The 24,826-nt window shown below is 45.7% G+C and overlaps 1 protein-coding gene across 1 annotated transcript in view; it reads right to left on the bottom strand.

The window, feature by feature from the left end:
- LOC120532231 (collagen alpha-1(XXV) chain-like) overlaps positions 1-24,826 on the bottom strand; it is a 632,315-nt gene that overhangs the window by 55,804 nt on the left and 551,685 nt on the right. Inside the window, exons 16-21 of the mRNA XM_039758080.1 lie at positions 24,730-24,765; positions 21,275-21,319; positions 12,015-12,077; positions 7,156-7,224; positions 5,957-6,001; positions 3,060-3,104 (exon numbers count right to left, since the gene is read on the bottom strand). Coding sequence (XP_039614014.1) covers positions 3,060-3,104; positions 5,957-6,001; positions 7,156-7,224; positions 12,015-12,077; positions 21,275-21,319; positions 24,730-24,765 — 303 coding nt within the window. The remainder of the gene's footprint in view (positions 1-3,059; positions 3,105-5,956; positions 6,002-7,155; positions 7,225-12,014; positions 12,078-21,274; positions 21,320-24,729; positions 24,766-24,826) is intronic.

The following is a 24,826-nucleotide window of genomic DNA, read 5'->3' as shown; positions in this document are numbered from 1 at the left end:
AGGCAGACATATACATTTTACTTTTATTTGTGAACATAAACTATTACACTGAAAAAAGTCTAACATTGATGCTGTTCATTTTACGTTATTTTTCTCTTTCAAGCAACTTAAGATTAGTCATTTAGAAATTTGTTTGTACCAAAGTAAGTTATGGTGGAGGGAATAAACATCAAAATCCTATTTCAGTTAACCTAATATTTAACTTGCTTGAGGGGTGTGTCCGTCTATCACAGGGTACGCTCCTAGTTTTGGTTCGACCATCAGATCATTACCAGCTTTTGGATCGGGGAGAAGAAAATACAAGCCGCACTCAGAATGACTTGAGCCAGGGTCAAAGTGAGGTGGCATTGCTACCCGCTAAGTCACCCGTGACTATTTTCTAAACCAGACGTTTTTATATTTCATTTGATTTGATTCATACTTCTTCTCGTCGCTGACCTCCTCACTGTCAGCAAGAAATGGAGATTCAAACACACATTGCACTGTGCTTTGCTGTGCTGATTTCATGTGCCACGTTTTGCCTCACGTCTCATACATAAAGAAGGGGATTGTATTTTAAAGATAAAAAAACGGAGGTTAGTGGGCCTTTCGTTTATTTAGCTGTCACATCTGTAAGTCAGCAGCCCGGATGGTGTAAAACAGGGGTGTCGAACTCCGGGTCTGGTGGGCCGCAGGTTTTCATTCTAACCCTTTTCCTAATCAGTGACCAGTTTTCACTGCTAATTAAACTTCCTTTTCCTTTATTTTAATAGCCCTGTTTTTAAGGATTTATTGCTCTAAATTGATTCTTTTCTTCATTAAATGACAGCCAAACAGAAATGAGATGTGAAACGAACCAACAAATGAGCAGCTAAATTGGAACGTCAGACTCCAGCCAGTTTCACTCCAACCAGTTTCTTAATGAGAACCTGATTCTTGCTGGTAATTAAACTCATTATTTAATTCCATGGCTCATTGCTTCTCTCATTCTGCCACAGCAGGCATTTCCTAAACTGTTGATTTTCTGTTTTTTCTAAGAAAATCGTCAAAATGTTTGGGTGACCTGAGAGATCAGCCTTACTGAGACCTTCACCTTTCTTTATTTTCAGATATTGGGTGGCAGGCACAGGTAAGCTGGTTCCTTGGCGACTTGTTTTGTGTCTCATTATTGTTTGGTTGCTAATTAAGGAAAGAGAAACCACTAAGGGGCCTGAGTCAAATGAATTAAAATTAAGGCAAAAGAAGTTAATCAGCAGCAAAAACTGGTCACTAATTAAGAAGACGGTTAGATAGAAAACCTGCAGCTACTGTGGCCCTCCAGGACCGGAATTCAACACCCGTGATCTAAATGAATCGATAGCAGTGGCTTTCAGCATATAAAAAGTAATGCATTCATATAATATAAGCAAAACAACTCCCATTTCAAGTTTTTCTTTTTTGTTCAGTTTTTGCATATACATTTTTTCTGGTGATATGACTGTAGTAGGAATACGGGATGGACAGGCATCCCGACAGGAAGTCCAGAAGATCCCTTACCCGGACGAGAGGCCCCGACAGTACAGAAAGGCATCCCGGTCAAGAGAAGGAAAGAGTTTGCTCCTGGGCAAGGCTGCCCTAAGGGATGTATGGACATCCCAGCTGGAGAAGATACCCTACCTGGACGGGACGCCCTGGGCAAATGGACAGGTGTCCTTCGCCAGACATGATTCAAGTACCTTCCCAGGCCAGAATAAAAGTAGAGGACAGGGAAGGACTGTTGCAGAGGGATATTTATTCCCCACCCAGGCAATAGATGGCAGTAACCCTCCATATTGGCGTCCATTTGGGAACCAGCAGGGAATGCTGGGAGTTGTAGTCCGGCAGCACAGCCCTGCTGGGTTCCAGGGGGGCCGCAAGGGGCCACTGCAAGGAGAGATGCTCCCTGCTATATTGGACTTCTGTATGACCCAGAATTACTTCCATTGGGCAGCAGCCCTTCTACTGGATGTATTCCCAGGTCTTTAATAAAAGGGACCACACTCCCTTAATCCAGGTAAGTCAGAGCTGGGACGACGATGAGCAACACTCAACTGGAAGAGGGTAGCATGGTGGTGAGAGGAATTGTGGAGAGGTGATAAAATCTGTGCTTGTGTTACTTGGAAGTGCTATTTTTGTAATAAAAAACAGCCTTTATTTGAACCCAGGACTTTGTGTGTGTTCGTGTTGGGGTTTGGGGCTCGCTGATGCCCCTGTTTCCAGCGCAATGACATTCTGGAAATTTACAACTTTTAGGCAGCAACATCCTCTGCAAAGCTATCTGATGTTGTGTGTTTAATATCGCAAACTGAGTGCACAATCAAGTGACATGGCGAAAAGGCAAAGCGCAGCAGACACATCTGCTGAGTGCCAAGCAAATCGCAAAGGTAATTAGATAGATAGATAGATAGATAGATAGATAGATAGATAGATAGATAGATAGATAGATAGATAGATAGATAGATAGATAGATACTTTATTAATCCCAAGGGGAAATTCACAATGACACAGTATGTCATAATTAGAGCGAGTTTGACATCCCTGGTGTAAAATGTTAAAATTATGAAGGGAATTAGTACAGTGGATCGAGACTTGTATTTTAAAATGAGTTCATCAAGAACACGGGGACACAGTTGGAAACTTGTGAAGGGTAAATTTCGCACAAACATTAGGAAGTTTTTCTTTACACAAAGAACGATAGACACTTGGAATAAGCGACCAAGTAGTGTGGTAGACAGTAAGACGTTAGGGACTTTCAAAACTCGACTTGATGTTATTTTAGAAGAATGAAGTGGAGAGGACTGGCGAGCTTTGTTGGGCTGAATGGCCTGTTCTCGTCTAGATTGTTCTAATGTTCAGCATGCTAAACCGGGCAGCATGATGACGGGCGCTATATAAATCAAACAGCAGCAGTGAACGGCACCATATGAAGTGAAGCTTAGCTGACAACAAGGAATGGCTGATCCTCTCTCTATAATGATAGCAGACAGTTTACGGCATGCAGCCCACCAAACACACTGAGGGTGGGCACAAAAGGATTTTTTTTTAATAAAAGGTTAACACACCCTGGGTCCCATGGGTCCAGATTCTCCCCTCTCTCCTATGTCACCCTGTAAAACAACAAAAAAAGGCAAGAGGCATCATTACATGTTTTAAATAATATAAATAAAGTTAAACACGACAAAAGTTACTGGTTTGTGTAAAGAAAAAAAAAAAAGAATTGCATTCATCCAGCTAGCCAGCCATTTTCTAACCTGCTTATGCAGTTCAAGGTGTCAGGGAGCGGGCGCCCAACAAGATTAAGAACGGCTGCCCCGTCCATCAGTGGGTCCACTCACACGTGGCCAGTTAACCAAACTGGGGTACCCGGGGAAACAGCTGACAGACGCAGGACTATGGAGGTGTGAGGTGGCAGCACTTCACACCAGGCCACCATTTTGTTAGATTAACCCTCGTGTACCTGGGACTTTCAGCAAACACTATGTGAAAGTCCAGCCCCGGACACAGACAGGCAAACACCAATGGTTCCAAAACACCCCCCGTATTTACACTCAAGTCCCGCAGAGCACACAGCGCCCAGCACCAATCACCCATAAGTCCGGGCCTTCCAATGCCTTCCTTCACCGCCTCCACTCCTCTCCTCCGGGCTTCGTCCTCTTCCTCCCGACTCCGGCTGATGGCCCCTTTTATTCCCACCGGGATGTGCTCCAGGTGCCTCCTGATGAGCTTCCTGCGGCACTTCCTGGTGTGCCAGAAGTGCTGCATGAGCACCCGGAAACACTCCAGGTGTCCTTGGTGATACTTCTGCCAGCACCTCCGGCTGTGATCCGCAGGTCACAGTTGGTCCAGAATGCTGCCGCTCGCTTTCTGGTTTGGGCAAGAAAGTCTGACTCTGTTTCTCCAATCTTAGCTTCTTCACGCTGGCTGCCTGTCAGTTTTCAAATTGATTTTAAAATCTTGTTGCCAGTTTTTAAATCTTTTCATGGACTTGCTGCTGCCTATTTATCTGAATTGTGTGCTTTACACCAGCCATCCAGAGTGCGTAGATTTTCTGGTCAGTTGTCTCTTGTTGTCTCTCGTACCGAGTGTCACACTAAGGGGACAGCTGCTGCTCCTCGCCTGTGGAGCTCTTCACCTCGTCACATAAAGGAGTCGTCGACAATTCAAATCGAGACTCATTTCTATTCACTTGCACTCCGTGATCTTCAGTAATACTGATGCTTTCCTCATTGTGATTATGTAACATTACTTCTATTTATTTTATTTATGTTCATTTATTTCATTTCTATTTATGTTATTCATGAGCGGCACGGTGGCGCGGTGGGTAGCGCTGCTGCCTCGCAGTTAGGTGACCCGAGTTCGCTTCCCAGCCAAACTGAGCAATTGAGAGAGAAGGGCCTTGGTAAGAGAGGTAACTCTGGCTGAGGTCCTGAGAAACTTCCAGAAGGACAATCACCACTAATCTAGGCGTAATGGCAGAAGGGGCCAGATGATACAAGAAAGCCCCCTTGCAGTTTGCAAAAAGGCACCTAAAAGACTCTCCGACTTTGAGAAAAAAGAATGCCTCACAGTTAAGAGACCCGTCTGGGTTCGCTTCCCGGGTTGTCCCGCCGTGGAGTTTGCATGTTCTCCCCGTGTCTGCGTGGGTTTCCTCCCACAGTCCAAAGACATGCAGGTTAAGTGCATTGGCGATCCTAAATTGTCCCTAGTGTGTGTGTGGGTGTGCCCTGCGGTGGGCTGGTGCCCTGCCTGGGGTTTGTTTCCTGCCTTGCCCCCTGTGTTGGCTGGGATTGGCTCCAGCAGACCCCGTGGCCCTGTAGTTAGGATATAGCGGGTTGGATAATGGATGGATTGTAAATTATTCTTTAACTAGCCATGTGTGCCCAACTACGTTGCGCGTGTTACAGTTGTCTGTTTAAACGCGGCTGCCAGTCGTGAACTGGGCCCTTCGTCGCACAGCATTATGATTTTTTATAAGGGAAACAAAATTACAAAAGAAAACCCTTGGACATTGATTCGATAGGAACGGCCTACTCGGAATCACTGTCCGAATCGTAATTATGTGGTGGTGTAGCAGCATTTCCGCTTCTGTCCGTTCGCAGTCCGTCTCGTTTTCACGACACTTTCGTTTTTTCTCACAATCTCTTCTCAGCCTTTCTCCAATCTCGCAGGATGCTTTGTGGCAGTCCAAAGAGTAAGGCAATATACACGGAGCAATGGTTATAAAAGGGGGACACATAGGTATCCAGGCTCTTTAAAACATAAATAGGGATCACTTCACTGACATGTGAGCAAGCCACGGTACATCTGTGAGACGCGCAGCACTCGCCGGCTACAACGTAACAATAATAATTTCCAGAACGTGCTGTTACGTTGTCATTCATTTTATCCACCGTCTTTCTTTCATTCATATGTTACGTAGGCACGTACCTCTTATCTTTGGCAATCTCATTCTCTGACCAGGCCTCAGGAGCTAACCAGCGTAACACTGTCCACCACCCCTTTCGTTATTACGGCACATTGATGACATCCGTGAGTAACAACAACGTACTAAACTTGAAGGTGGTCTACGCATGCGTGGAATTCGCGGACAAACAAAGATCAAGATCTAAATGAAGATCTCTTTAGTTCATTTAAAGCACAACAATTTGTTTAGTTTGAATGTCTGTGTTTTGAGGTGTGACTGGCGTACTGCAGTCTTCAGTAGTATAAGCCTGGAGGAGATTCTTAATGCAACGCCTATGTGTTAGCTGTCTCTCTACTGCCATCTAGTGCTGCTTCTTCTAATTCATTCACAGACAAACAAAGATCAAGATCCAAATGAAGGTTATATAGAGAGATTCTATTATTGTAAAGCACTTTGGCCACAGCATTCCTATGTTGTTTTAAATGTGCTATATAAATAAATTGACATTGACAATAAATGAAACAGAAACCCAGTGAGATTCACCGTCATACTAACCTTTGAGCCTTTTGGGCCAGTGGCTCCAGCCTCCCCTGTTGCACCCTGGGAATTAAAAAAAAAAATAAAGAAATAAAAAGAGGAGAAGACCAAGGCATAAAAGAAGAAAACAAGCAGAAAGAGAAGAACTCGAGTTAGAAGCTGCAGGAGGCTCCAGACAGTAAACGCCACCGTATTTTCTAGGATATAAAACGCTCTTAAATATAATGAGCACTGTGAGTATTAAAAAAACTGAAATCTGATCAGTGGACCAACAAACAGACGATGTCTCAAAGTTAAGGTTAGATTATTATAATGAAGAAAAATACTAAACTGGCCTTCAAATGTAAACTTTCAACAACCCTTTAACTTAAAAGAAGTAAGGACAGTAAAAACGCAAACTTTTTCACATCTGTATGTATGAGCAGCTCTCACGAAATGGAGGAAAAACTGTTTACCAAGCAGCGGCTGTGGAATTTCTTGAATTTTCCAAAACCCACACTTGCTGCAGGGCTGTGTGGATGACGCTGTTCCCAGGTAACATTTACATCTCAGCCCTTTCATTTCAAATCTGAACTAGTGAAGCGGTCAGATAACTTGATACATTGATCTCGATTCTTTCACCAGCAGAATAAGTCCATCGTCTTGTCCTCTATTTCCATTTCAAGGTTGGCTTTTCTATTTTGTCCATATACTTTGCTATTTATGGAATTGTGTGCATGTACGAGAATTGCAATGTCACATACTGTCTGTGGTATGTTTTGGAGAGGCCAAGTCGAAGTTCTGACTTGAACCCCGCAGAGAAGCTGAACCAAACAGTCGACCAGTGCGTCTGAATTAAAGCAGCTCTGTAAGGAAGAGTGGGCAAGGCAGACGGCTGGTATCAAATTACAGGAAGTGTTTAGCTCGGATTAAAGGTGCTGCAACCTGGTACTGAGACTGGCGGAGGGGCAATTACTTTTTCACACCTTTGTTCCTTAAAGAAAGAAAGTAACAATTTAAAAATTGGAAAAACTGGATTGTGTGTTCACTCAGATTCCCTTTCCTTAATATTGCATTTTGTCTAAGATCTGAAGGCAAAATATGCAAAGACAGACGAGGGGGCAAATACTTTTTCACAGGTCAGTGAGCAGATTTCAGTCATTGATGGGTGACAACAGCATAAAGAAGACAACATTTCACTCTTTTACTTCTTAGGGTGCAAAGGAGTGACCACAGACCTTGGGTCCCATGACGCCTGGATCTCCTCGCTCTCCTTTGCCAGGTGGACCCGCTTCACCCCTTTCACCCTGGAAAAGAGAAGCACATCATCTTAGCAGGAATAGCAGGACACGCGTCACTGTCACTTTTCTACACACCGATTTCAGAATTAAAAAGGGAAGATAATGAGTGTTACAGATGGGTGATTGGGAGGCCACTAGAGGGCCTACGCCAGACCAGGGGGTGGCGAGCTGCATTGACTTTCTCTGTCAATCCTCTACAGACCATCCATGGGAAATCCAGCTCGGTACCAGTGCCGTTGATGACATCACTTCCAGTACCGCCGCCAGTGACGGTGTCACTTCCGGGACCGAGGCTGTTGATGATGTCACTTCCGGTCCTGGGACTAATGATGATGTCACTTCCGGTACCGACTCCACTGATGGTGTCACTTCCGGGACCGAGGCCATTGATACCAACAGCAACATTTATTTCTATAGCACATTTTCATACAAACAGTAGCTCAAAATGCTTTACATAATAAAGAATAGAACAATAAAAGACACAATAAGAAATTAAAATAAGACAACATTAGTTAACATAGAAAAAGAGTAAGGTGGTCTGATGGCCAGGGGGGACAGAAAAAACAAAAAAAAAACTCCAGACGGCTGGAGAAAAAAATAATAAATAAATGACGTCACTTCCAGTCCTGGCACTATTGAGGTGTCACTTCGGGACAGAGTCCATTGATAAGGTCACTTCCAGTCCTGGCACCAATGATGACATCACTTCCGGTACCGACTCCATTGACAGCATCACTTCCGGGACTGAGGCCACTGATGATGTCACTTCTGGTACCGGCACCATTGACGGTGTCACTTCCGGGACAGACCCCATTGATGATGTCACTTTCCCGTCCTGGCACTATTGATGACATCATTTCCGCCCCAACACCCATGACATCACTTTCAGTTCCGATGATGTCACTTCCTGTCCCGGCCTTTAAGGCCGCCACATTCTCACACTCAAATCAGTTCTGTTTTGGACTCAAACTTGTGAACGCCATTTGCAGCCAAGGCATAATATAAAGTCTCTGGATTCTTAGTGTGACATGAGAAAGGCAGAGAAAGGATGGCCCACTGATGCCACCTTCAGTACCGTAGCCAGTCGGCCCCCACATATTCCCTGCTTCCTGTTGCCACATGTATCAGATAGCAGTAAAGGCTGGAAACTTCTAGAAAAGTGTCGGGTCGGCCCGCACTGGCCTTTGTGTTGTGTACCCTGCGTCTCTTTTCAGGTGCTCATCCCAGGGTGTTGACTTCTTGTGATGTGTCTGACTGCACCCTACATAGGGCTGCTGCCCCCTATGGGTGGGCTATTGCCAGACACTTATTGTAGTTTAGTGACCATTGGGTTATGGGCACTCCTTCAGGAAAAAAAATAAACTGGATACCCAGAAGGTGAATTGGATGTTGAGTGATGAAGGCACCAACTCTGGGACTGGTGGTCACTAGGGGGCAGCAGAGTGCTACCAGCTCTTAGAGTAACTCGTACAGGGGGGGCACGGGGCAGATTAGCTGGTTATGGGCTTAGTGACCACCCTGGGGGTGGGTGTGGTCAGTACCCTCCATCAAAACAAACATCTAGACTGGGGTGCCCAGCTGGCTGTTTGGCTGCTGTGTGATAAAGGAACTGACCAACAAAGGGGTTGGCAACTACAAGGGGTCAGCCGACTGCTGCCAGACAGGCTTTTAAATGATCAGACTAACCTTTGGGTCAATGGTCTATGTGTTTAGTGACCGCTACGGGCGGCAGTTTCCTACCAAATGGCTTCCTGAATTATCGGAGTGACCAGAAGTGTGACATTGTCTCAAGCAGGAGTGGCATTTGGTTAAAGAAAGAACGTGAGGACAGAGTCTCTTTTTGAAGATCACTGGATACATTTCTACTGGTTCCCAGTCTTCCGCCGTGCTTCAGTCCATCAGTTTGTTACTATCGGCTATAGCACCTTTCACAGCCAACAACGCCATCCCAATGCACCATTTTGATTTCTGTTGATTTGGCTGCAGGTTTGGCTCACTGTCACCTAATGAGAGCCTTGAACCACTAGGCCAGGGGACAACCATGTTTTACATGTGTGTGTGTGTGGCTTTCTGTAAAGTGTGAAGGAGTGACACATCCACTCCTTGTCCATCATGAGTGTGAAACAATCAGAGTGAGCACTTGAACTACAAGGCCTCTGGTGGCTGCACTTAGTAAACCAATATGGAGAACTGTAGGGATGTTTGGGAGCCACCAGGAGGCAGAACAGCACATGGCGGGCAGACAAAGCTGGTAACTTGCATTTCTGCTTTGCCCCCGGTGGCAGATGGCCGGGGCCTTTGCACGGCCAAGGCGTTTCTTCTGAATATGGGTTGTACAACACCTCCCCCAGGACTCAAAATGGCAGACCCCCTGGATGGCAGTGGTGCCTCGGATACCCACAGGGCCCCACGGGAGATGGAGTTCTCTTCGGCCCTGTTGGGGTCTGGGGGTGCCACAAGGGGGTGCGGCAGTGACTCCTGAGCCTGTGTTCTGTGCACCTGGAAGTGCAGCCGGAAATGGGCACCTGAAGCACTTGCGGGTACCCAATAAAAGGGGCCAGCGACCTTTAATCCGGGAGGTGAGGACAAAGCCTGAAGAGGAGTGGAGGGAGAAGAACTGAATGGGGTTAGTGGTGTTGGGCTGTAAATAAATGTGTGGAGTGTGTCTCCTGCCTGTCTGTGTCTGGGTTAGGGTGGCAGAACGCCACCTAGTGGTTCACACCCCATACAACCCCCAACCTATCGTCTATGGGGGGAGAAAGCTTTAGATTCGTCAAAACGTTTTCAATGGGTCTCAACGTTGTCTCGATTATCGCTATCTCGACGATGGCTGTGTGTCTGTCTGTATATGTGTGTGTGTCACAGTTTCTGAAGCAGCAGTGGGCAAAGTCAGTTGCTTAATTGGAAAACAATCCTTGCCAATAATTTAATTCCACGGCTTGTTGGTGCTTTAACTCAGCCATGCCAGCTCATTCCCATATCCTGGAATTTTTTTTTCCCTTCCTAAGGATATCATCCAAATGATTTGAAGACTAAAATGGAGGAGTAATTCCATCCATCACTCCATCATCCAACCTGCTATATCCTAACTACAGGGTCACAGGGGTCTGCTGGAGCCAATCCCAGCCAACACAGGGTGCAAGGCAGGAAATAAACCCCGGGCAGGGTGCCAGCCTGCCGCAGACCAAACACACACACACACACACACTAGGGACAATTTAGGATCGCCAATGTCCCTAACCTGCATGTCTTTGGACGGTGGGAGGAAACCCACACAGACACGGGGAGAACATGCAAACTCAGGACCTGGGAAGCGGACCCGGGTCTCCTAACCACGAGGCAGCAGCGCTACCCACTGCGCCACCGTGCCGCCCGGAGGAGTCATTTTTTAATTTAATTAAACCAAATAGTGCCGGTAAATTCACACAAAGGTGAAAATGGAAACAAGCGAAACGGAGAGCTGCTGCTTGCTTTTGTCATTTGCATCTTATTGCGAATACGGAGCCATTTAAAAATGAGAACAGAGCCGTTTAAGACTAAAATAAGTCATAAGGGTACAAACTCTTAACGAGCGAGATGACTGAAATGAAGCCGAAGTGTTACTGAGCAATAAACACTTCTTTATTTAAGTAATTGGGTTGGAACAAAAACCTGCAGCCTCTGCGGCCCTCCAGGAACGACTTTGCCCACCGCTGGTCGGGAGCTAAAACGGCTGGGCGGAAAAACACCAAACTTGAGCCTGTTATGAGACGACGACATCCATTTGAGGCAAATCGTGCAAAAGAGAGAAAGAGGCGCTCGAGAGGAACCCTCAAATACCGAAATTCTGCAATGATTTCTGAATTCTTCACGTCAACTGCTATCGTAAGGACCGGTGGCGCAGTGGGTAGCGCTGCTGCCTCGCAGTAAGGAGACCTGGGTTCACTTCCCGGGTCCTCCCTGCGTGGAGTTTGCATGTTCTCCCCGTATCTGTGTGGGTTTCAGTTCCGGTAGAGGGTTCAAGTAGAATGCCCCCTACTGGTCAAACTTAAAACTGTATTAAAAAGTGAAATCAATATATAATATCCGGGTGCTCCGGTTTCCTCCCACAGTCCAAAGATGTACAGGTTAGGTGGATTGGCGATACTAAATTGTCCCTAGTGTGCGCCCTGCCCAGGGTTTGGTTCCTGCCTTGTGCCCTGTGTTGGCTGGGATTGGCTCCAGCAGACCCCTGTGTTAGGATATGGCGGGTTGGATAGTTGGGGTAACTTGGTTCCTCAGGCGCAAAGCCCACTGACGCTCACATCCAAATTATTATTTTTATTTGTCTGGTCCCCTCAGTATAAAGTCAGCCACCTGTCCCGAGGACTGAGGGGATAAAATGAGGAAAGCACCCTGGGAAGTGGGATGTCAGGTGGTCAGTTTGAGCCTCCTCAGTGTTGCCTTATTTGACGACAGTAAGGGTGCAGGCATTCTGGGTTACTAGCCCTCTGTTGCTCACATGAGGCCTTCTGTCAAACGTCCCATCATCTCTTCTGCTCCGTGAGACTTGGCCCGGGTGGTCCTGTCCTCTGGTCTTCATGCAATACACTCAGATTTCCTTCCTCATTTCCAGAAGGTTGTCCGCTGAAGCCCCGGTGATCATGTCCGATATGAAAGGCACCCCACACGAGTGACCACCGTGCCGGTAATCTACATGTGAGGCACCATCGTTCCTGATTCACAGCATCAGCCAGCTCCCGGTGGCACATCGCTCTTCAGGTCACCTTCCTTAATAAAGAGCGTGACACAAGCCCACCCTCCAAAAGATGGCCTACCTTTGTTCCTGGTAATCCTGGAAGTCCAGGTTCTCCTTGAGGACCCAAGAAGCCCGGTTCACCCTGAGGATTTGAGGAAGAGAATGATGGGTTAGTGCCACGATAGATTTGAGGAAACCACCAAAGAGTGAGAACTTCAGGAGCCAATGGTACTCCACAGGTTCTTAATACACAATAAGAATAAGAAAAGACAATGACTGCGTGTGTGTGTGTGTGTGTACATTATACACACATTTATACACATACAGCAGACTTCCCTGCAGATACAGCGCTCTACAATAACCGACACGTGACACACAGAAGAGTCGACAACTGTTAGCACGTTACAGACACACGAGACCACACGCTACACGGACTGTCATAATACTGTACTTTGTGATTGTGAACTGCTCAAAAAAATGAAAGGAACACTGAAAACACATCAGGTCTCAATGGGAAAAGAAATCAAACTGCTGGCTCTCTCTACTGCTATGGACTGATATGGTGATGTGTGAGGAATGAAAGGATGGAAATGAAAATGATGAACCGACAAATACGGAGACACCCTGATAATCAGAGGGAAAAAATGAGGTGGCAGGCAGGCGAGTCCATTTGGCGGAAATGTCACTGCAGCAACTCCAGATGGTACTCAGTAGTTTGTATGCCCCCACACCCCGACAATGTCCTATAATGAGATGACAGATGGTGTCCTGGTGGATCTCCTCCCAGATCTGGACCACAGCATCACTGAGCTCCTGGACAGTCTGAGGATTCGGATGGTCCCAAACATAATGTCCAACCCAGAGGTGTCCTATTGGATTGAGGTCAGGTGAGTGAGCGTGAGGGGGGAAATCAATGGTATCAGTTCCTTCATCCTCTTGCCACATGAGGCTGGGCATTGTTGGGTGCCAGGAGAAACCAGCATAGGGTTTGACAATGGGTCCAAGGATTCCATCCCAATACCTAAAGGCAGTCCTGCGGTGCCATTGTCTAGCCTGTAGAGGTCTGTGCGTCCCTCCATGGATTTGCCTCCCCAGATATACCATCACTGACCCACCACCAAACCGGTCACGCTGAATGATGTTACAGGCAGCATAACGTTCTCCATGGCTTCTCCAGACCCTTTCACGTCTGTCACATGCGCTCAGGGTGAACCTGCTCTCATCTGTGGACCTGCCAATTCTGGTATTCTATGGCAAATGTCAATCAAGCTCCACGGTGCCCACTAGAGGATATCGGGCCACCCTCATGAAGTCTGTTTCTGATTGCTTGGTCAGAGACATTCACACTAGTGGCCTGCCTGCCTGCTGGAGATCATTTTGTAGGCTTTGCCTCATTGCCCAAAGGAGCAGATACTGGTGGGTCCTGCTGATGGGTTATGGACCTTCTACGAGGTGCCCTGTCCAGCTCTCTTAGAGGAACAGCCTGCCTGTCTCCTGGAATCTCCTCCATGCCCTTGAGACTGTGCTGGGACACACAGCAAACCTTCTGGCAATGCCACATATTGATGTGCCTGCCATCCTGGAGAAGTTGGACTATCTGTGCCACCTCCAGGTATGGCCTCATGCTACCAGTAGTGACACTGAGTGTAGCCAAATGCAAAACGAGTGACAAAACAGATGAGGAGGGAAAAATGTCAGTGGCCTCCCTTCACCAGTTAAACCATTCATTCCTGTTTTGGGGGTCGTCTCTCTTATTGTTGCCCCTCTAGTACCCCAAAGCAGCAGAAACTGATGAACAAGCCCCTCTGCTACTTCACTAAGCAGATCAATGGCCCAAAAGTGTCATTGACTTGATGCTCTGCTCTCATTATAAAGGCGTCCTTTCATTTTTTTGAGCAGTATCTTGTCAAGGATCTGCATCTGTGGATCACCCTCTGGACTCATCTAAAACCCAGGCCACGAGGGGGCCTTCACACACATTAACCTTCTCCTCTTTTATTCCCTCCACAGTGATGAGAAGACACCCAGTGAGAGCAACTGACTCCACCCCTGAATGAACGTGTCTGCCTGTCTGTGTCCGAGCTGAGGGTTGGCGCTGCATTTCCTGATGTTTTCTCTAACGGATCGGACGATCAGGAGCACCAGTGATGTCACTTCTGGATCACAATCCACCAAGCCCACCTCGTCCTCTCCGACTTCTTCTTAAGGGGTTTCAGCGCCATCTTGAGTCAGTCTAGCTATTGACTCGCGTCTGAAAAGACGTTCTTTGTGGAGACTTACATTTTGTGCTTTTGTCATCAGATATATGGAGTGCCCTAACACTTTCTTATCTCTCCGTGTTTTTCTTAGAATAAATACATCCATATATGTGTATACAGATACTCGCACCTCGAAAGATCTCAATTTGCTATTTACTTTGAAATTTTCAGGGCACATATTGTTCCATAATATACGGGGATCACCAGCTGGTGCCACAAGTTTATCTTCACTCTGTATATATACTGTATACATAACACATATTTCTTTCTTTGCCTCACAAAGATCACGCTTGTCTTCTCCAGCGGCTCTGGTCGGAGTTAGTCAGGTGCCAAACAACATGTAGTAAGCACAAAGCAGCCATTGCACTTTTGTTAGTGGAATTTAGAAATAAACTAGCCGTCCCTCGCGGCTTCGCCCGCATAGAAGTGAAACAGAACAAAGTCCATAAACACACATGGGTATCGCTAGCTAGGCAGAGGCAAGGTGCACCCCAAAATGTGGCCAGAGGTAGACTGACTGGTACAGAGGCTGCCATGCGACGTCACGCTGCCCCCTGCCCGCAGCCTCTCTCTAAGATTAGCGCGAATAAATTGGTACCGCAAGTGAACTCTGATTCTTAGCGCGATGAGAAAGTCGCAAGATCAACCGGCTGATCAAAAAAGATGATTGAAAATCCGTTAAGTAGTTCTCTCGTTCGTTAGCTACGCGGAGGTAAGATACGCCGTGAGGCTGGTGCCAGAGTGAGGAGGGTCTTGCCCCCCTCCCAGCAGCCCGCTTCATGTCTCTCAGATTCGCTCAAATGAATCGGTACTGCAAGTGAACTCTGATACTTCGCGCAATGACAGAAGCTGCAAAATGAACCGTAATGTTCAAGCAAATTCTAGAAAAACACCCAGATCTAAATCTGTTAAGTAGTCCTCTCGTGGACAGACAGACATTGGATTTTTTATATACAGTAGACCCCCGCAAAGTCGCGGTTCAGGGTTCGCGGCCTCAGTCGTTTGCAGATTTTTCCTTAGGACCGAACTAATAATAATTGTTAGCAGAAAGCCGCAAATATACTCCACAATTTTTTATGGCTTTTTTCGTGGCAATACTGCACTGTAGGGAGAACCGGAAGCAACCGCTGAGGGAAACGTGGCTTGGGATGGTAAAAGTAGCCAATCCGAGTGCGTACTCTACTTGAATAGGAAAGTGCAACTCCCAGCAGTCCCTGCAGTGGCTCTGATTGGTCCTCTGCTGAGGGTGCAGGGGCTGTTGGGGTCAAAGGATGTCAGTGCGGATTTTAAAAAAGGGGGCCGGTGACCAAAAGCAAAAAAAAATAAAAAAAGGATTTTGTAATTTGGGTTTCAAGTTCCTGTCTGTCTGTCTGTCTGTTGAGTTACCTCTACTTATTCGTTTTGTCCCGGATTATTTCGTGTTTGGGGTCTCGATTGTCTGCCTGCGTACATGAGGACTGTAAGTGGATTCATGGCCATCCTGCGAGGAAAGGAGCGCTCCTGAACCCGTCCACCCGACTTCACCATTTCAGGCACTTAGCGGTAGGACTGCCTGTACATTCCCTTTCAGCGTGCGGCTCTCTGGACTATCTACCATCATCTTTACATGTCATCCGTTGCTGTTTTTCATGGACTTTACTGTGTGTGTTTTGTTGTATTCAATGTATAGTCGGCATACGGGGCACAGGGGTGGGCTCGTTGCTTTCATTACATTCTTTATTTGCTGCTTGATTAACGCTTTGCTTCGTTTCTGTCTCTGTTCGTGAGGGCCAAGGCTGGGTGCGCCCCTGGAATCTCCACCATAAAAATAAATCAACTGCCGTCTTCTCGACGGCACCGGACCGCTACAGCTTTATTCATTTCTCCTTGCTGCTGATTGACTGCTGCCCTGTGATTCGTCTCCAGCTGTTCTCGTGTTTTCCGATTTGTTCTTCTTAACCCTTAAACCGCCACAACAGACGATAGTCGTTTCCCAGTGCCATTTGCCGGCATGTAGGAGGCGGGTATATTCGGCGACGTACATTCATTGAACGCCGCAACCGGCTATTGTCGGTTCCCAGTGCAATTTACCAGCACGCCGGAGCTGATCAGTCAGTGCCGTACATTTGTTGAGCATCCCGCTCGTGACCACTGGCGGCCCCTGCAGCCTCACTGTCTCTGGGATTGAGCCGCTGCACTAGACTGGCCTGCCAGCGTCAGCGTTGGCCTCTGTGTGCCAGTTCAAGTGCAGTTGGCTCGGTGATTTACTCAATTTCATCAATGGCGTCAGTTGCCCCTTGTACATATCATAATAAATTGTTCCAGTAGTTTCTTTAAACGGTTTTTACAGTTCATTAGCGGTGTGTCAAATGATCTGTGTTGCAGTAATTGTGATGCTCTTTGCATGAAAGTTAAAATATGTTCCATTAAAATTTCACTTTTCCTTTGTGAATTGTGACATTTACTTAAAAAGTGCAGCAAAAAAGTATTTGGCGTCCAGGGATACATTAACCCCCAAGTATGTGACAGTTTAAGGGTTAAACCCCCAAGATGCTGTCGGAACGCCCTGCACTTTCCAAGGCTCCTTGCAATGAAAACGCACTTGCATGAATTCCAGTACACATAATGGGAACATCGGTATTCTAGCACTGCGGGAGACACAGCAGTACAGTCCTGAGCAGTAGACGGGTTTACCTTTACAATCTGTTTTTAGGTAACGTAATACTGGGGATCAACAGTACGGAGTAATGGGGAGTGTGGAAGAGAAGTGAAGAAGAGAGTGCAGGCAGGGTGGAGAAGAGTGTCAGGAGTGATTTGTGACAGACGGGTATCAGCAAGAGTGACAGGGAAGGTCTACAGGACGGTAGTGAGACCAGCTGTGTTATATGGGCTGGAGACGGTGGCACAGGAGACAGAGCTGGAGGTGGCAGAGTTAAAGATGCTAAGATTTGCATTGGGTGTGATGAGGATGGACAGGATTAGAAATGAGGACATCAGAGGGTCAGCTCAAGTTAGGAGACAAAGTCAGAGAGGGGAGATGGCGTCAGTTTGGACATGTGAGGAGGAGAGATGAGGGGTATAATGAGAGAAGGGTGCTAAGGATAGAGCTGACAGGGAAGAGGAGAAGAGAAAGGCCTAAGAGAAGGTGCTGAGAGAGGACATGCAGGTGATGAGTGTGACAGAGCAAGATGACGAGGACAGAAAGAGATGGAAGAAGGTGATCCGCTGTGGCGACAACCCCTAATGGGAGCAGCCAAAAGAAGAAGAAGAGGATTAAGCTGAGGTTGAAATGAAATGAAAGTGTTTTGGGGACATATTCAGGGTTTAAACTAAAAAATAGGCATTTTTTTAACCACATCCATAATTCGTGGTTTTTCACAATTCGCGGGTGCTCTAGGAACGTAACCCCTGTGAATTTTGGGGGTGCACTGTATAGAGGAAAAGACTGGCTGTTGATGGACATGTGAGCCTTACCAGTATTTACAATCATTTTTCTTTCTTTCTTTCTTTCTTTCTTTCTTTCTTTCTTTCTTTCTTTCTTTCTGCAACAGAAAGAGTCTGCAAACATTTATTGGATTAGCTGTGCTTTAAATTGAGCAACTGAGGCACAACAGTCATTGATTCAAGAAAATTAACATGAACAGCTTTCATCGTCATCAAGGCATACTTGGAATCAAAAAGGATGAACACGACGCCTAATTGTATAAGAGCCGCAGGTCCTCCCTAAGGCCAAACTGCTCTTCACAGGTCTGCCGTTCTTCTTGGGCTTCCGTATCAGCTGCAGCAAAATGCCATTTTCACTTTTTCTTAGCTCCACCCACACTGCTACTCATTAACAGTCGACTGTGAAGCCCCTCCCCTCATTACGCTGCACTAACCGCCGTATACTGTAGCACCTTACAGGCTGCGTTCATCTCAACCTAAAAGGGCAGGAAAAATGCGCTGCCAGCAAATAACAGGTGGCACCCGCCTTTCCTTTGACTCTGCCATAACTTAAATGTGGGAACCCCCAGGTAGACAAAAATGACGCACGGCCCACCAATAGCATTCAAGTAAGACCAGGCTGTGACACACACTGTCCTCCCAGTGGTGTACGTCCTGAACTGGGAATGACAAATGACCGCAATGCAAGGATCTGCAGAAATTCTTTAACCCGAGATCTGGAGCGCCACCTTGGGCAGAGAGGAGGTGAGTGAGTTGAGTGTGCCCTGTCACAGGCTGGCATCCCCATTATCTTCCAATAGCTCAGGTATCCTACCCATTTAATAGGTGGTAGGTTTCCAAACTACCTACTAAGTATGCAACACCCATCATATCTACCTGTCTGTCTCTATTTGTTAATTATGGTGTCTTCTCTGTCTACTATGTAGTGCTGTTTCTGTCTACTAATCGGTACCTTTCATATCAATTATACAGTGCTTATTATACAGCACATGATATACTGCCTTGTATCTATACATCTATCTATAGCATAGTACTTCGATCTACCTATTATATAGTGCCTTAAATATCGATCATCTGTCTGTCTGTCTGTAGTATGTAACTATTATATAATGCTTCATTTTATTCTATAGATGTGTGCGACTCAAACCACTTACACCTGAACACCAGCAAGACCAAGGAACTGGAAAGTGGGTTTTAGTAGGCCCAGGCCCCTCATGGACCCCGTGATCATCAGAGGAGACTGTGTGCAGAGGGTGCAGAGCAACGGGCACTGAGCAGGCAGGCTGCTGCCAATCATGGAGAATCCACAGCATCCACTGAACAGGATCATCTCCAGCCAGAGGAGCAGCTTCAGCCACAGACTGCTGTCACCGTCCTGCTGCACTGACAGACTGAGGAGACCCCACACTATGCGACTCGGGGGGTAAACGTTAACATTATACAAAGTTATTGTCTGTTATACTTTCATTGTTATCACTCTGATATTTAATATTGTTCTTTATCAGTATACTGCTGCTGGAGTATGGGAATTTCCCCTTGGGATTAATAAAGTATCTATCTATCTATCTATCTATTATATAGTGCCTTTCACATCAATCAATTAGTCTATCTATCTATCTATTATATAATGCCTTTCACTCTATCTATCTATTATATAGTGCCTTTCACATCAATCAATTAGTCTATCTATCTATTATATAGTGCCTTTCACTCTATCTATCTATCTATCTATAAAACAGTAATTGTATCTATTTATGATATAATGCTTTCTATCTATGCATTCATATTATCTATGAAACAGTGCCTATTACATATCTATAAAGTGCATTTAATCTATATAAATATTATATAGTGTGTGGCAGGCGGCTGGCGTCCATGCCCAGCCGGGACGCCCCTGCATACTGTATTCAGGGGGAGCAGCCCTGGACAGTGCAATACCTCCCCCTGGACGCTAGATGGCCACGCCCCTGGGTTGGTTTAGTGCCTCGGTTTCCCACAGGGCTCCCTGGGAATTGGAGTTGGGGGCAGCCCTGTTGGGTCCCGCAGGTACCGCCAGGGGGTGCTGTGTTTGGGACTCCTGAGCTCGTGTGGGCAACAGATTTGTCACACCTGGAAGTGCCGCCGGATCTTGGTGATCAAACACCTGGAATACTTCCAGGTGACCTATAAAAGGGAGCCAGCAACCACCACTCATCGGCCAGAGTCGGGTGGAGGAGGACAAGGTTGCGAGGGAGGAGTGGTGGTGCCAAGAAAGAGAAGAGAAGAGATGAGTGCTTGTGCTGAACTGGTGTTTGGGACTGTGTTGTGGCTGGGGGGAGTACAGGGAAGACGTGCCCTCCAACTGAAGAGTAATAAAAATCTTTTTATTTTACACGTGCCTCCCGTGTCCAAGCTGTGTCGGGTCAGGCGCTATATAGCGTCTTCTTACAAGTGCCTTATAACTACATATCTTTTACACAGTGCATTTCATTCCATGTACAGTATACTGATATCTATATAGTGCATTATCTCTCTGTGTTATGTAACTATTATATAGTACCTTATATCTATATAAATATTATATAGCACCTTACTAACAAAGACGTAATGCCTTTATGTATCTACAGTATGTAGCGTCTTTTATTTTTATAAATATGATATGGTGCCTTTACTGTCTCTGATATAATTCCTTTATCTATGTATCTACAGTATATAACTACTGTATTCTGTTTTTGCTATTATATAGTGCCTTTCACTCTGTCTACCTATCTATCCATCCATTTATTCATTTATTATATAGTGCCTTTCGCATCTGTCTATATATCTATATTACTATTATATCAATCTATTAATCTATATTAATATTATATTTATCTATATTAATATTATATAGCGTGTTCCTATCTATGATGTAATGCCTTTATCTATTTATCTAAAGTATACAACTATTATATAGTTCCTTTTAATGTTATAAATATTATATGGTGCTTTTACTCTCTGTAATATAATTCCTCTGTAGTATATAACTACTGTACTATATTCTGTCTTTGCTGTCTATTATATAGCGCCTTACACTCTATCTATGGTGTCTTTTCTATCCACCTTTCTGCCTCTTGATTATAAGGTGCTTTTTGTCGACCCGTTTGTTAGAAGGCACATATTCTAATATAGCGCCCTTCCTCTTTGTCTATCTGTCTATCTATGCTTGTTACTCTCCGCTATCATGTGGCGTTGCCCCTCTGCATGTCTGTCTCACTGTGGACCAGTTATTTCTTAAGCAGTGTGTGTGTGTGTCTGTCCACTAGATGGCAGTCATGCCCTGCCCAATTCGGTATCTCTGTGCCCCCTTGGCTCGCTCAGCTCACTTTCGACTGCTTTGTGTGACTCGGGGTCACATTCTCACATCTTTAAAGGAGACGTTTTATTCTAGCGATTGACCCCCCCCACTCCTCCCTCCCTCCCCAGCACTAAAGGTCCAAGCTGACTATGGCTGTCTGAACTGTCCAGTGTCATAGTGTGGTTTACCAGTATGCTGTGTATTTCAAATGCAGAAACTTGATGAAATTGCACACACAATGAAGGTAGAATTCAGGAAATCAAAGCCCTGCGGCTCCTCGCACATCTCAGGGGTCCCTCTCACACCAACACAAGGAGAACAAACAAGCAGTCAGATATTTACCTTTATCCCCGGCAGTCCAGGCAGCCCAGGAAGCCCTGGTTCCCCCTACACAGGAAAGGCATAAAAGATTATAGCGCATCATTCGGAGGAGTCAGCCCACAGGGGTGGAGTGGTGCCACCTCCCGTAGAGCGTCCCAAAAAAAAATCCTCTGTCACATCACTGACCCCAAGGGGACTCGCACTGTTACACCTCCCAGGAAGGTGACTGAGTGAATCTGAAATATTTCATCAACTCTGCTTTCTTTGTTTTTGGTTATATTAATGTTTATAGCGCCTTTTCTCATCACAATACAGGGAGCCCTCCTTGGCCCACCATAATGTAAGATTCCCACACCGTACTCTCAATTAGTATCCCCGGTGTCCTTTCGTAACATCCTGCCTTTTACAGAGATGTGCACATGACTGGCAATGAGCTGCTGCAGATCCAGAAATGGGCACAAAAACTAAAAAAAGAGAAGAAAGGGAGCCAGCAGCCTTTATTTGAAACGTTTGCATGTATGGAGATCACAAACAGTCCACACGGGGGTGCTAGAGTGCCGAGTGAATGATGACCAAAAAGGCAGAGGCCAAGTTTTCCAGATAGAGGGCGCTGTGGAGCAGGACAGTCAAAGACGGAGCTGCCATAGGGCAATATAATAATGAATAAAATACAGAAAATATAAGTAAAACATATATATTAATAATGAATAAAATACCGAAAATATAAGTAATATATATATAATAATGAATAAAACATCACTCGAGGGCGCCACATGTAAAAATGAGGGCTTTAAAGTTCTGGTTCAATTGTGCTGATCAAAGTACTCCATAAAAGCCCCTGGCACACTTCTATGTATTTCATTTTGTACAATAAAACCTTTTTCTAAATTGTCATACAGTGTCAATTCAACCCTCACTGAGCCTCCAACTGTAAACCTGAATACAGCTTAAAAGTATTAAGTTTGGCGTCTGTGAAAGGCGCTATATAAATCAAATTAGCACTCCTCAGCTGAGTCAGCCCTGGCTAAGAACTGCTCTTCTGTCAAGTCTGCCAAAACCAAAGCACCTCAGCTTCAACCTGCACTGTTTATCTTGTAAACGGATGTGCCCGATGCCAGGGAACTTTCTGCCAAGCCCTTCTGTGTAGCCGCTATCTCAACAGCTGGGTCAGCACGTCCTCAGTAACGTCTTCTTATGCTTTTGATGATAATCAGTAACAATCACCATTTCTGAAGCTCACTTTTTAATTGCCCTGCTCGGTGTGAACTTGGGGTCACTAAGTATGAGGAGACATCGCCAAGCAGCGGGTACGGCTGCCACATGGCCACTGATATTGCCATGCTTACCCAGTTCATTCTGTATGCCTGGCACAGACTTCTTATGCCTTGCGCCACATACACCTCCTCTCCATTAAGACTTGGCTTTCCACTTCAAATCAAATGGGCTTGAAAAGGTTCTGAAGAATCAGAAAGAGTTCTAAGAGAAGGAAGTGTCCATTGTATAGTGTCTTCAACTCATGAACACCACCTGAAGGGAGTCTGTTTTTAACATGGCTATTTTAATAATGGAGCTCAAATGATTTTACTCTGAGACAGGAATTGAACTTGTATCCTTGTGGTATACAGCCCACCACCTGAGCCACTAGACCACCTTGGAGCTAAAGGTAGAGCAGGAGCCCGTAATGATAGAGACATCCATTTAGGACTCCAGGGACACTCAGAGGAGAAGCAGCCAGTGAGCCCAGCCGAGCCGCTGGACCAGATCAGCAAGTTGTAAAAATCTGAGGAATCCTGGGGGAGACGCGTACTGCCTCAGGCCAGCAGCAAGGGGCCCTCTTGGTTCACGAATGTTAGGGCAAGAATGGAAATGGAGAAACTGTGACAGCCTGGTGAGGACTTGGGAAGAACGGCCATTCACAGCCCCAGAGCCCAGCGGCTAAGAGATGAACTACGATGAATTTATACAACAGAAATATAGGAAAGGCACTATATACTATATATATATATATCAAGGTATTGTACATAGTGCCCTATCGACAGATAGATAGATAGATAGATAGATAGATAGATAGATAGATAGATAGATAGATAGATAGATAGATAGATAGATAGATTGGAAAGGCACTATATAATGATAGATAGATAGATAGATAGATAGATAGATAGATAGATAGATAGATAGATAGATAGATAGATAGATAGATAGATTGGAAAGGCACTATATAATGATAGATAGATAGATAGGAAAGGCACTATATAATGATAGATAGATAGATAGATAGGAAAGGCACTATATAATGTTAGATAGATAGATAGATAGATAGATAGATAGATAGATAGATAGATAGAGAAGGCGCTATATGATATGGTGTAAGTCCTGCCTTTAACAGTCCAGGGCAGGCACTTAAACCGCTGTAATGTGCTCAGGGTTACTTTATGCTGTCATTAACAGTGCTCTATGAAATCAAATCTGATAAAACCCCATTTTTCAAACTGCAGCAGCCCAAGCCAGTCGCCCCCCTAACCCGTCACACAGTTTTCAGGGCCATTCTGTAAAGCTCCTCATGGTGATGTTCACCGTGAAAGTTGCTATATAAAAATGAAGAGAGATTAACTAACTGAATTCAGCCGCTGACCATCAGGTGCCCAACATGTCATCCCATTTCCAGGACGTCCTTGTGATGAGGCCCTTCTCTGAAAGGCACTATATAACATCATGATCGGCTGAGTGCAGTCAGCTTTGGTGCAATATACAATTAAGCCTGATGTAAACTTGCTGAAAAGTAAATGACTGGCACAAACAGTCATTCAAATATGCCAAGACAAGACTCTGAACAAAACGGCAGGTTTTTTGATGGCAGCGAGTGCCTCCCTGGCTGGTCAGGTCAGGGCCTCTGCTTCCAGAACTTTCCTTCATCTTCTGGGCAGAGTTATAAGCACACCATTATTTATTATTTTTTTTTAATGGTTTGGCTCCAACAGTTTGCCCGTTTGGTGCCCTCTAGGTCATGCCGACACCTGAAATTCTTGGGTGAGGCCCCCGCAGTGTCAGTAAGCAGCACAGCCCCTGTGGTTAGCAAGCAGACAAGCAGATCATCTCAAGAAGAGCAAACCACCGCTGACCCATCATGCTCATCCTTCAGTCTCACTTGATATAGCACTTTTCACAGCTCTTGACACAAGTAGTGGTAGTCATGATGATGGAGTTGGGGGGCCACAGCCTTCTTTCAGCCCATCCCTCAAAAGTCCACCCTCGTGACTTTTCTAACAAATTGTTGGAGTGGCTTGTTATGAAAGGTGCTATATAGAAAGAAGCTGGACAGATGCAGAGCTTCCCGGAGATGACAATGGGGATTTGATCGTCTTTTTTTTTTAACCCTTTCTTTGCTTATTTCAATATCTCAGTATCCCAAAATCACCCGCTGCCCCTCCCACCCTTGGCGCCCACTCCTTCCAGCACGGGTACTGCCCCTTTACCTTTTGTCCAGCTCTGCCAGGCTCTCCAGGTTCACCCTAAGCAAACGAACAACAAAAACAGCATCCGTCAGAATTGGGACATACAGCCGAGCAGAGT

The sequence above is a fragment of the Polypterus senegalus genome, chromosome 7 (genome assembly GCF_016835505.1).
Source record: "Polypterus senegalus isolate Bchr_013 chromosome 7, ASM1683550v1, whole genome shotgun sequence".
NCBI lineage: Eukaryota > Metazoa > Chordata > Cladistia > Polypteriformes > Polypteridae > Polypterus > Polypterus senegalus.
This window is presented reverse-complemented; position numbering and strand designations above follow the sequence as displayed.